The sequence below is a fragment of the Labrus bergylta genome, chromosome 10, assembly GCF_963930695.1.
Source record: "Labrus bergylta chromosome 10, fLabBer1.1, whole genome shotgun sequence".
Taxonomy (NCBI): Eukaryota; Metazoa; Chordata; class Actinopteri; order Labriformes; family Labridae; genus Labrus; species Labrus bergylta.
Window position 1 is genome coordinate 23,852,427 of NC_089204.1, and position 12,961 is coordinate 23,865,387.

Consider the following 12,961-nt stretch of genomic DNA (forward strand, 5'->3'; position numbering starts at 1 on the left):
AAAACAAGTGCATATGAAATAATGACACACATTTCAGATAGCATAAAATATGTTTCTTTTAGTTATTAAAAATGAATTTCCTTTATATCACAGCCAAAGTTAAGAAATTGATGAACTTTCTATTAATAAAAACATGGTCAAAATGCCTAAGACATTAAGTAAACACATTGATTTCTCATAACCATGATATGGCACAAACTCAAAGACATGGAATCTCAACATGGAAAAGCCAAACAATAAACATTTTCAAAATAAACAACAATTTACTGTTAATTTCTGCAGGCTTTGAGGCTAAGCATATGGTATGCTTATAAAGTGCTATCATGTATAATAAAGATTAACAGTACACATTAACTGTTACATAATATGATGTGATGCAGAGATGATTTTGGAAGTGTTGTTGGAAGATGACTGAAATTATTTTCATTTGAGACTTTATCTGGAAAAAAATATGCCACAGTATTTATATGAATTCATATGAATAAATACTCTATCAACAGTGTATATCCGATCTCCAATCGTTCAGCCATCCACATGACAAAAGATTTAATTCACAATTTTACAAATCTGGCTACTCAGACGCAATCAGTTCCCACCAAGAGCGTTTAGTGGATCATCGAAGATGTTGCTTGAATCAGCTGCTGCAATGCTCTCCTGAGACGGCGGCGTCTTCTTTGATTTGTTTGGAGCCTTTGTGACTGTTTTTACTGCGCTTGGTGAGAAGATGTCATCTTTAAAGAGGAGAAAGATGGACACAATATGTGACAAACACCTACATTAAAAGACTACAACTGCATGTGTTTTATTGTTGCTTACCCATGTCGTCATCAAATATCGACTTGGTCTCTCCCTTTGTCTTGGACTTCTGTTTTGGCTTTAACGAGTCCGTCAGGTCCGCAAAAATGTCAATGTTGTCGTCAAACAAGCTGGCATCAATGGTCTTCTCTTTGTGCTTCTTGTCAGCTTTAGGCACGATGGCTACTTCATCCTGAGGGAGAAAAAAAAATAACAATGAAGAAAACTTAAGGAACAGGAAACCTTAAATGTTCTTCCATCAATGTAGAATAAAAAGTACCTTGAAAATGTCCTGCTTCAAAAAAGTGCTGCTGTCGTTGATGTCTTTACTATTAGTGGAAGAGGGCGTGGAGCGGTTGCTCACTCCAAAGATGTCCTCATCGTCGTCTTCTTCCAAAAAGGACGAGGCCATTGCGGTCTTAGTCGTTGACTTTGGCTTAACCTTTTGGAAAAGGTCGTTGGTGCTGTCATCAAAAATGGACGGGAGTGTGCTTTTGTCCATGTCTTTCTTCAGTCCCACATCGCTACTGGCCAGAGGTGTCTTGGTAGTTTGTTTAGTGGAGGATGTGTTTGGGACCCCAAACAGACTGTCCGAGCCAAAAAGGTCATCCTCGTCGGATAAAGGCAGCACCTTGGTACTGTTGCCATCTTTACTAGAGTCTTTCTTTCCATCATTTGTGGATACTGGCAGTGTCAGTGCAAAAGGTCTTGGGGAGGTTTCAGGGAGAGAATGCTGGGAATTTGAGGAGGTGGGCAAAGCTGTAGGTGCAGCTGAGTTAGGTGGTGTGGGACTGGCATGTGTCTGACCTGCCTTGTCTGGTGAAGGTAAGACTAAACCAGACGGACTTGGGTTAGAGACAGAAATGTTTTGAGTCTGGGTCTGTTCTTCATATACCACAGATTTGTGGGCTTCTTGCTGCCTAGCTGCTCTGGACTGGGGTCTCCGCTGTGCAGGACCTTTGGCACGACTCTACAGGACAGATGATTTGAAATCACAATCAGGTAATCAATCAGAATGACTTTTTTGTGTAACACTGTTTAGTTGTTGAAACAAAACATGCTTTTCAAAGAAAAAAAAAGGTCCTAGGTGCAACCAAAGGGAAGGAAACAGGCTTCTACATTGTCTGATATTTTTGGAGTTTAATAAAAATGTCACTAAAAGACCTGAGAGTTCATGGGCTGAAGGCACATCTAATAATAAAATAGGACAAAGACTATTATAAACCATACAATCAAATTTAAATTGAGTCAAAGCAAACAACTTTCCAGAGCAGAGACTTGAGAATGAGTGTAATGTGTGTTGTATATCTGGTCGTAATCAACAACAGGTAGTTGTAGTTGAGCTTTATATATATATATATATATATATATATATATGTTTTTAGGGATATCATGGGAGAAATCAAAGCTATAGTTAAAGAAACATGCACTTCTAGACAACAGATATTACACTCAAGGACCCAAAACCTACCTTGTGTGCACTCTGCAGGGTTGTAGCCTGGACTGGGCAGTCAAAGCTCACTGCTACCTCACTGCTAGCCTTGGATACAGGAGTCGTGACAGGGCTGGGACTCAGGCTGGAGCTGGACACCCCAGAGGAAGAACTGGGGCCTATGCCAGGGAAGGCACTCCCTGGCAAAGTGGGGATTGCACCAGGCAGCAACGCAGCAGGGTTGATCATCAGATTGGCCTGAATAAAGGATCAGATACAATTGTTAAATAAGGGACACCAGGGATCCTGAGCACTGTCAAAGATTTTTAAACTGTAAAAATACAGCCTTTGTAAATTTGAAAGCCTCAGCACAGAAGATTTAAAGCCACTCTGTCTGAGAGTTGTTCCAAGCAGCAGATCATTCAGAGGGAAGTAAAGCCAGGACTGTTGACGGAAACGAGTCAAGAGCAAGCTGTAGTTACATCTTATGAAACTGAGAGATGAAGTGAGCAAGCTCTTCAGTATGGAGAAAATCAAAGAATGGAGAAAATCAAAGCAACAATGATAATCTTCATTTCAGTAGTCATGCGGCTGTATCAAAGCCAAGATTTCAGTGAGAAATATGACGAAGCCCAGAGAGAAGAAACTATTTAAGGGGAAACAAAGAAGTCCTTCCTTGGAAGGAATCAGAGTGAAAAATTAAGAATTCTAATTAAAATAAACAAAAATGATTACTTGAAGTTTCCCAATCCTTGATGAGGAATCTTTAGGTTTTACAACACTTGGTGCGGCTTTCTGTGTGGTCAGATTACAGCAGGTTCAGGAACTTCAAACAATGAAGCCATTTCTTTTGTTATAACAGAAACATTTTTTAACAGGCTTTCATGTATGTGGTTCATTTATCAATCACAAAAGAACCAACAACTACACTAATCTGACAACAGAATCACAAATAAACCTTAAATAGAAAACCATATGGCGACACATGTTGATTCATTTCTCCAAAAAAAGCAAAAACAAAAATTGGATGCAAGTACTGGAGCTACACCATGTGAACAATGAACTCACCTTAATCTCTGCTACAGATTCTTGACTTGCTAGTGGTACTTTGTCAGTAGGTTTACTCGGCTTCTCAGCTACTTTCTGAATAACAAAGAAAAAAGGAAAACAGAGGGATAAAAATTCTCCAACTGACCTGCATTTCTGGGCTGAGTTATGTGGGAATCCAGCTTAAGTCTTAATAACTACAAAAGTAATTAAACGTTTACTGGAGGGGGAGTTTTGGGCTTGATGGAGCCAAAGAGGTCTTCCTCATCTTCATCTGAAAACAGACTCTGGGCTGCTGGCTTCACTGAGCTGGGCTTGGAGCTCTAAAAAGTAAAACACAGTCATGTGTCCTTACTCTTGATTGGAACATGTATGCGTTTTAACACAGTGAGCAGCTGAGTGAATCAATCGACTAGCACAGAGAAAAGAAGCAGATGTTGGAGCTGATAAGATAAGTCTGATCAACTAACTGCAGCTTTTCCTGAGGTGGCAAAGAGGTCGACATCTGGGTCGTTGTCCTTCTGCTGCGTGTGACTGAACAGCAGCTCCTCATCCTGGAACACACCGGTGCTCTTAGTTTGTGGTCGCTCCTCTGTAGACTGGGAAGAAAAATATGCAACCAAATCAATTCATCTCACTATTCTGGAGGTTAATGGTAAATCATTCGCTGCTTTCACAGATGCATTCTGGTGGTGGGGGGTGGGGTTCTCAGGAGGCAAGACTTAACGTTGAAAAAAAAAGATTTTGCAGGAATCCCATACGGTGAATGCAGCGACAGAGCCAGACACTTTGCCTTTATATCAATGGTACGTGTAGTGGGAAACATTTACAGTATCAATGAACGAGTGGAAAAGAACTTGCAATACTTGCAAGCAGAAGAGTATGAAGCTGCTTCATTGCATGCGAGAAGATCACACTGGTCATACACTGACAGTGTGATATAACTGTCATGACCTCCGCCTGTTGGCTCGCTCACGATGAATTTGACTGAATATTACCTGCTGCGTTCACACATCTGCTCACTCAGATGTTTAGTAAAAGTCTGAGTGAAGCCGTTTGGTTCCCACATACAGCTAAACCTAAAAATGTCAGGATATTTTTTATAATTTCATGCATGTGTGAAAAAACTGCTATACAAACCTTTACTGCGTTTTTTGCTGTGGGTTTACTGGGCGTGAAAATCGAATCATTCCAATCTGAATCATCTACTTCCTCATCATCAAACAGACTGACGGTGTTACTTTTGACTTTTTCTTCTTTCTTCTCCTCCTTCTTTACACTCATTGGTGGGCTATCCTTAGTGAATAAGCCATCATCCTGGTCATTTTCATCCAACGGGCTCTTCGTCTGCGTGCTCCCAAAAATATCGATTCCACCAAAAAGACTGACTGCTCCCGCAGGTTTCTTTTTACTTTCGTTGCTGTGCGGCGAGGGCGACGATGACGGGATCAGCTCAGGGGTCTTTGCTGCCGGTTTCTCTTCCTCTGAAGGCTTGTCGGGCTTGTCGTCCGTTCTAGACACTGCAACCTCCTCTGATTTCTCCATCAAGGAGGACGACTGATCGGCCAAAGCAGGTGGCTGAAAGATACAGGCATTACGATAATTAAATCTAAGCCTGGGCACTTTTGCAAATTAAATGGTGTAAAACATTTACCAACCCAAATTTGATACGCTTCTATTCTCTGACAAACTTAGAGAGCACACTTCTGTTCTCATTTTTGTATTAACTTATAACTTATAACAGTTTCCAGACAATTCTCCGACTAGCTGAGGTTAAAAAAGAAACTCTTTCAAAGCCCACTGGAGGAAAACTTCAAAACAACATTGTTTTTCAAAATAATAAAACACCATTAATAAGTTAGCACACTCACTTTAGAGGCTGGGGCTGCACTGTTTGTGTTGACGGCAGGTTTGATGCCAAAAAGAGATCCTTTATCTTCATCGCCCTCATCTTCAAACAAGAGAGCAACTCTCTGAGGCTTCTTCTGACTGTTTGAGGAGCAGAAGAATAAGAGGATGGATCAGAATTCAGGGCAGCACAAAGTCAGGGGGGGGGGAAAGGGCCCCCTTTGCTGTGAAATTTGATGAAAGGTATTTTTCTTGTGTATTGAAAAAGTAAATACCTCGACTCTTTTGTTGGAGCGAACAGGTCATCATCATCGTCATCAAACAGGCTGCTTTTGTGAGACATTTTGGCACTAGGGAGGCTGGAGGGGGCACTGGCACTGGGCTTCATCCCTCCCGACTTGACCTCTGACTTCTCTGGGCTACTTTTGGAACTTAGCCATTGGTCCTGCCATTCAAACATTCAGCAACATTATCTATCATATTTTTCTTTTTTCTTAGAACTTTATATATAAAGTAAGCAGCAGTTCCTCCTTGCATACCTCATCATCACTGAAGAGGGAGCTGGATAAAGCCTTGTTGGGCTGCGGTGTGGAGGCTTTAGCTTGATTGGGTTTTGGTTTAGATTTAGCTGCAGATGCAAACAAATCCTGCAAGTGGAAGGACCAGATTATCACACTGTACTCACAGCACACCGGAACTCAGTTTTGCCAGTGTGGCAAATGTAAGTAAGTCAAATGATTTCACCTCTTCCTCCTCTTCGTCGAATAATGACAGAGGGGCTTTGCTGGTTTTGTTCTGGCTTGTAGGTTCAGGCATAGACTGGCTCTTAGTGATGGTTGGAAATCCCTATGGAAGAGAAATATATACGCAGTGTAATTAAAAAAATACTGACACTTTATTAATCACATTATTTTTTTGCAGTAAAGATTGAGAGCCCCACCAGTGTGTCTTCATCATCAGAGAAAAGGCCTCTAGTCTGAGGTTTCTGAGCAGGCTTGACAGCAGGCTTAACAGCATCTGGAGCCGCACCGTTCTGAAATGCACAACACCAAAATGGAAACTCAATATAAACAGGTTTATGAATTAGAACATCTTTCATAGAGTAGGGGGCTTAAGTTTGTTTTTTTAAAGAAAATACTGGCATAGAGTGAAGGGAATTGAACTGTGTCATCAGACGTAAAGGCCAGCAGTTCACTCAAAACTAAATTGAATTTGGCATTTTCCTTAACTGCACTCAAAGACGGCACTCTGAGCAAACATCAATATACTTTCAGCAGCTAGGTCTGGTCATTCAATGGCTCCCATGCCTGAAAATCATTTTTTTTTTCTCGAGTCATTGTAGGACCTCAAAAGAAAAAGTAGACTTGTATAACGCTGAAGAATAAAGACTGAAAACACAGTGTGGCCTGCAACTAGTTGATAGTGCAATACAAGGCAGTACCAAATCTTCAATCAATATAGCCTATACAGCCTGTGCACACTGGTTATTGAAGCTTAACAGACTCTTTTTTTGGTGGAAATACCTCCAATTTGGCTTGCGAAAACACACAAATGTGATTTTTATCTGGAGTATATTGTTAGACAACGCTCTATTCAGACCTCCTCAGATTTCTCAGATTCCTCGCTGGTTGACTGCTGGCGTTTTTTCAGGCCCTCTATGAGCAAATTTTTAGTTCCAGGACCGAACATGGAGATGGCCCCAGCTGGCAGCTACAGAAAGGACAACAAATAAAAGATAAATTCATCATTAACAACAATCACACTTTGTGGTCATATGCTAGAAACAAACTCTATTAACACGCGTGTTGAACTTCACCTTTTTCTCAGGATGTTTAATTGGCTCTTCCACTGCCTCCTTCTTGTTTTGAGCAGGAGCTGGCACACTGTTCTTCTCACTGAAAATATCCCCATCCTCATCGTCTTCATCGAAAAGGTCAATAGCTTTCTTGGGTTTTGGTTTCTCCTGTCCAGCTGAAAAAGAAGATGGAAATAATCAGCTCACAGGCCCACGAGGAACTTATAGTGTGGCAAAACTTAAGTGTGAATTCTCAGACACTTACCAGGGTCAGGTTTCTTCAAGCTTTTACCACTGAAGAAGTCATCATCCTCTTCCTCCTCATCATCAAACAGACCTCCACCTCCTCCCACAACACCAGCTGCTGTAGGAAGCTGTCTGGGTGCAGTTCCGTTTTCCTTGCTCTCCACTGAATCAGAGTTGTTTGCTGAACTGAACAGGCTGTTATCTGAAGAGAGAAAGTCATTTGGTTTAGTTCAGAATAGTGAATAAGACAAGCAAATGATATGAACTGTCATACGAGCAAATCCTACTACCTGGGAAAATTGAAACGGCACCAGCTGGAATCTTCTTTGCGGGTTTGTCAGATTCTTGGATGGAAAAGAACAGTTATGTGGCAATGTGCTTGTCAAGATCGTTTCTAAAACTTTGAAACCATCTTCATATAGATGAATTTCTGCATATTGAACCAGAAAGGCTGTCTTACCTGCCGCTTGGATTGTGGTTTTCACGCTTTCATTTTGAGCTTTCTTCTCTTCAGACACAGGAGGTTTTGGTGCATCAGAGAATAGATCACCCTGAACAACAGAACACAAAGATAAAGATAAAGATAAACTTTATTGATCCCCCGTGGGGGAAATTTGTGCACAGCACCAATTAAATAACTGCCCAAAATCTAATGTGGACTTGAACTCTTACATAAAACTTCCATTTATAGCCTGGTCTTTTATTTACATCAGTCTATAAAATGACCCTGCCTTTATTCGGAACAGGCGTCAATATGAAACAGGCCGTTAATCATTAAAAAAATTATTTGTGCACAGCAACGATGGGAAAAAACTTAATTACAAATCGTTAATTTGTTCTTGCTTTGTAAAACAGCCCATCTCTGCAAACCTGATGCCCTGGGGGGGGAGAGACCCCCTGTAAATACAATCACTAATGAGTGCTGTGTTGGTCCAGCATTCAACATAAGAATGTCTACAGCTGTTTATAGCATTATAAAAAGGCACTGAAATTGTACTATTAGTGTGCTGTACCTCGTCATCGTCGTCAAACAGACCCTTCCCTCCACTGAAGAGGCCGCTTTTCCCTCCAAATGGCGACAGGTCGTCTTCATCCATCTTTGGTGGCTTGAATATGTCATCACTGTCCTCTTCAGCTGTTTCGATGAATATAAACATAGTCAGGTCACAGACTTATGCAATGACTCAAGCAAAACGAAACTAAAACTGTTTGAATGTTTGGATTTGGTGATAGATGACGGCCCTACCCTGAGGCTTTACAGGCTTTGTTTCCTTTCTGCCTTTAGTCTTCTTCTTAGATGTTATTGCTTTCAAGAAACACAAAACCCATGAGCATGCACATGCAAACATGACACTCATTACATAAATAATATATGAAGTGTGATGGCAGAAAAGATGTGATGTGAATTCAAAAGTGAGATGATATGCTACTCATTGAGTTATCTGAATGTGACTTACATGCACGATCTCCTTCTGGTTTCTTAATTGGTTCGCCTTTGATTCGGGCGGCTAGCTCGTCAGCAAAAGACGATGGGCCTGTGTTCTGAACGTGACGGGAAAATAACATCACTGTGACGTAGCGACATACCTGAAGGATGTCATCTCTTAACTACTCGAGAAATGCTTTACCTTTGAGTCCTCGTCATCATCCCTATCTGATTCTCCAAATATGTCAGAATCCTCGTCGTCCTCGTCTTCATCATCATCATCATAACTCAACATGGATGGCTTCTAAGTGAGGCAAGTGTGGGTGGATATTAGAACATTATATAGCCGTGTGTTTTACATCCATTATGTGGTGGTGAGCGTGCAGCAAGCTTACCTTCTTGAAATTATTGTGATCCTCATCCTCCTCCTGAATAAAGTCATCATCTGATTGCTGTGAAATACATACATCAAAACAATAAGGTGTGTTTATGAGTCCTGGCAACATGCATATTTAAAAACCTTGAAAAACAGTGAACAGAAAGGAAAAAAGTTTCTTACAACGGCTTCTTTTCCTTCTTCACTCTCAATGACACTGTCTCTGTCACTGTCCACTGACATCTCTGAAAAGAAAATCATTCACATATGAAGAAAAAAGCTAACACTATAAAGTATCAGTGCCTGTAGAAGGCATCATGACCATCTTACCATCACTTGAGAGGTCACCAAGTCCTACATCCTCTTGTTCCATGAAGGCCTGGGAACCGATCAGATATGGAAGTGGCCTGTCTACATAAAGATCCTAAAGACAAAGGTGAAAGAAAATAAACAGTGTAGGCTAAAGTACAGTAATGCAAATCAGCATCATTAAATGCATCTTTAGAGTCACTGCAGTAATCCTAAATTAGTTTCAAGATAAAAGCCCACCTTTGGCTCCAGGATAGCCTCCACTCTGTCTGTGAGGTCCTCATCCTCTGAGTCAGAGTTTCCTGCTTTGATGTCCAGATGCTCAAAGGCTGACTCCAAGACGCTCAAACCGTAGTTCACAGCTTCCTGCATCTTAGGGATCAACTCTGCCTCTTTCTGCTCTCGAGTTTTCTCCTTCGGGAGAAATATAAAGGCCTTTTAAGAGACACTACAAGACTTGTGGATAAAGTATACAGGGCCATGATATAATAACCCTGAACAGCATTATACAGTTTTACATTGGCTGGTAAAAGTTCTCATCTATGCCAGCAAAGCTTAGAAGTTGGATGGATGAATTATTCATACCTGCTCAGGCTGCTTCTCAAAAGCTTCTGTCTTGGAAACAGCATCTTCCACCTCTTCATCATACACTCTCTGAAACAGAACACAAAGTCAGATGACCATTTTTTACCTACTTTTAACTACAACAAGCCGTGCAACAGTTTTGGTTCGATAACTAGACCAAAGTATACTAATTTGTCAGAGTTTACATATAACAAGCAGAAGAAAAAAAAACGTTCAAATATAAACATTACATTTTCTATAAACTGTGTATTGGAAAGCATGAGGAAGTCGTTAAAGACAGAGTGCAAGCAGCTGTCTGTGGCCTTGGTGTCACGGATCAGACTGTCCAACTGCTTTTCAATCTCATGAGTCTTTGAGAGCATTCTATGGGAGAAGTCTTGGAGGAAGAGGAAGAGCTGTAAAGAAAGAAAAACAAAACACAGCAACAACTGTTCAGTTAGTTACGTCCATACAGCGTAGCAGAACAAACTGCATTTCAACTGTGGTTACACTTAAATCAATAATCAGACTTCAAGAGAAAAGATAGTGACAATAATCAGATTTCTTTTTACAGAGCATGGGAAGAATTTTCTGGCTTACCCCAGAGTCGGATGCCAGGGACCAGTTGGCACTGCTCTGCCGCATCTCTTCAAGAGTCCACGGCCTCTCCCAAATTTGAGCATCTTTCTGCAAGTGTTTACTCCTGCTCGGGCCATTTGCTATTCCCTCCGGAAACTCGCTCATCTGCAATCAGATAATGAGTTGTTACTACTAACAATATCAACAATTCAAAAAAAAGCTTTAAAACAGATATCATTAACACATTATGAGGGGGAAATTCAAACTTGTTTTTCTTCTTTCACAACAATATCCAGTATATCTGTTTAATTTATATGTTGAAACTAGTCTCACTTGCTTCACATAACAGGAGAGAGTGTGTACATTTTAAAGCTTGGTGGATGAAATATTTTTAAGTAAATATATATTGGCATATTATACACGCTACACAGCTCCTGGTACAGGCGCTTGTGATATCACGCATCGATTATTGCAACTCTCTACTGGCAGGTCTTCCTACATGCACTATCAAACCTCTGCAAATGATACAAAATGCAGCAGCACAACTGATCTTCAACCTTCCTAAAAGAGCGCATGTCACTCTGCTGTTCATCTCCTTACACCGGCTCCCAGTTACTGCTCGCATCAAATTTAAAACTCTCCTGCTCGCTTACAAAACAGCGACAAAAACGGCTCCTCCTTACTTTAACTCTCTCATCCAGGTCTACACTCCCTCCCGCACACTACGCTCTGCCAATGAAAGGCGTCTGATCCAACCTTCACAACAGGGTCCTAAGACGCTGACTAGACTCTTCTTCTCCTCTGTCGCCCCCCGGTGGTGGAATGAACTTCCAAACTCCATTCGATCTGCAGAGTCCCTCTGCACCTTTAAGAAAAAGCTAAAGACCCAGCTCTTTCATGAATACCTACTAACTTAATGATGATGGTTTCGATATCATTGATGATGATGGTTGTGACGATGGTTTTTGTTTGATAACGACGACTTATAAGATGGTTTCTATACTGATTAGAGCTCTCAAGAACTGCCCTCAATGTTGTGCTTTGCCTCTGGTCACTTCCTGTCAGCACCTGTGTGTCCAATCAGACTCAAAGCTGATCGTTTGCTCTTACTGACATTGTTCCCTTTTTTTATAGATCCTTGCTTGTGTTGTACTTACTCTCTAATGTACGTCGCTTTGGATAAAAGCGTCTGCTGACTGAATTGTAGAATACTGGGCTGTGTTGTACACATTACCAAAGACTAAAAAAAACAAACAAAGTATAACTCCAAAATTGTCTAGAAATAAGTAAAGGAGTTGGTACAAAGACAATGAATCTCCAAAAGATATACATAGGAATTACTTGTAATGTATTCCACACTTTTGATTCCACAAAAAAAAAACTTGAAAAACTCTGTTGCAAAGAGTAAAACACTGCAACTGTTAAAAAAAAATAAACCTGGAAGCTTTCTCCTAAGCTTTGAGTCATGCTTTGACCCTGTATCTAGCTCGAACACAACTTGAACAATAGCTGTCGCAGAGTCTGTTACAGGACTTTGGCATTTCTCCACAGAATCAGGGCTCATGCCTCCCACTAACTAAACAATCGATGTGAAAGACTGCTTCCTGTTCAAAGGTTTAAATCTCTCTGTGGTTTTGTGATGTGTCAGTGAGCCAGATTCTGTGTCCTCAGAGCAAAAACTAACACATTATAATACAATACCAAGTGCTGATCCTCTGATTTGCTCCTAAAAGGGGGTCTGCGTGTGCATACTGACGTAGGACTCCGCTGAAGATAAATTCCAACACTTGTAACGATATCTTCTCAACTCATAAGTCAATAACACACTTACACCACAGCAAACGCGTTCGTCGCTAATAACGTTCCTAATTGCATAAGACAACTTGTTGCGGTCACACAAAAGTTGCCTAAATCCTATTTCGCCCTGCGAGTTTTCACATTCATGAGACTTCTGCAGGAGAAAGCGAAGGGACTGTTTGGCTAGCAGCTAACTAGCGTGCTCAGCTAGCCGACTCCAACATTAGCTCCCGCTGTTCCGACCAACACAGTTTGTGTTAAATACAAATTCAAGCGCTCTGAATACTCACCTTCTGTGTCCCTCTGGTTAATTGCTGTCCACGACGGTCAACGGTGGTCAGTACGGCGTTTAAAAAAAACAAGATCGATTATGCTAAATTTGGCCTTTTCCTCATTGGTCTTCTGACAGGTCAGCCATGTTCTGTCTGCAGACAGTCACCTGACTACCGTTGCCTAGCAACCGTGTGAAAGTGGGGTGGAGTGCAACGCGGAATATTTACAGTCTGTGAGCCGGACCAAATACACCGAAGCAAAGGTTATTTTTTACTCGGTATTTACATTAAGTGTCACACCTGAAAAAGTAAAGCATGGTTATAACTGTACAACGTATAAAGCATAGCAGTTAATGTGGCCATAAGAACAACATTTCGTTGGTTTATTGCTCAGATGGAGAGTATTAAAAAGTGGCAGTAAGTAAAATGAATATGTAACACTGTAACCCCCACGTTCTCCTCCCAAGACTGGCTG

General features: G+C 41.0%; 1 protein-coding gene across 3 annotated transcripts; it reads right to left on the reverse strand.

The window, feature by feature from the left end:
* Positions 1–38: 38 nt before the first annotated feature.
* Positions 39–12,663, reverse strand: washc2c (WASH complex subunit 2C). 3 transcript variants are annotated; one of them, XM_020648101.3, is made up of 31 exons: positions 12,505–12,663; positions 10,439–10,582; positions 10,090–10,254; positions 9,860–9,928; positions 9,515–9,688; positions 9,296–9,389; positions 9,149–9,210; positions 8,985–9,041; positions 8,792–8,893; positions 8,621–8,705; positions 8,410–8,469; positions 8,177–8,298; positions 7,624–7,714; positions 7,454–7,507; positions 7,183–7,365; positions 6,939–7,093; positions 6,722–6,832; positions 6,063–6,155; positions 5,867–5,968; positions 5,662–5,769; positions 5,398–5,567; positions 5,146–5,263; positions 4,415–4,852; positions 3,745–3,873; positions 3,496–3,597; positions 3,296–3,370; positions 2,963–3,022; positions 2,267–2,485; positions 1,076–1,765; positions 817–988; positions 39–731 (listed from the first exon to the last, which is right to left on the reverse strand). In XM_020648101.3, exons 2-31 carry the CDS (start codon positions 10,580–10,582, stop codon positions 586–588), a joined length of 4,350 nt encoding a protein of 1,449 aa, XP_020503757.2. In that variant the 5' UTR covers positions 12,505–12,663; the 3' UTR covers positions 39–585. The 3 variants fall into 3 exon arrangements, with proteins under 3 accessions (XP_020503757.2, XP_065815663.1, XP_020503758.2); XM_065959591.1 differs by lacking the exon at positions 8,410–8,469; XM_020648102.3 differs by lacking the exon at positions 2,963–3,022.
* Between the last annotated feature and the right edge of the window lie 298 nt (positions 12,664–12,961).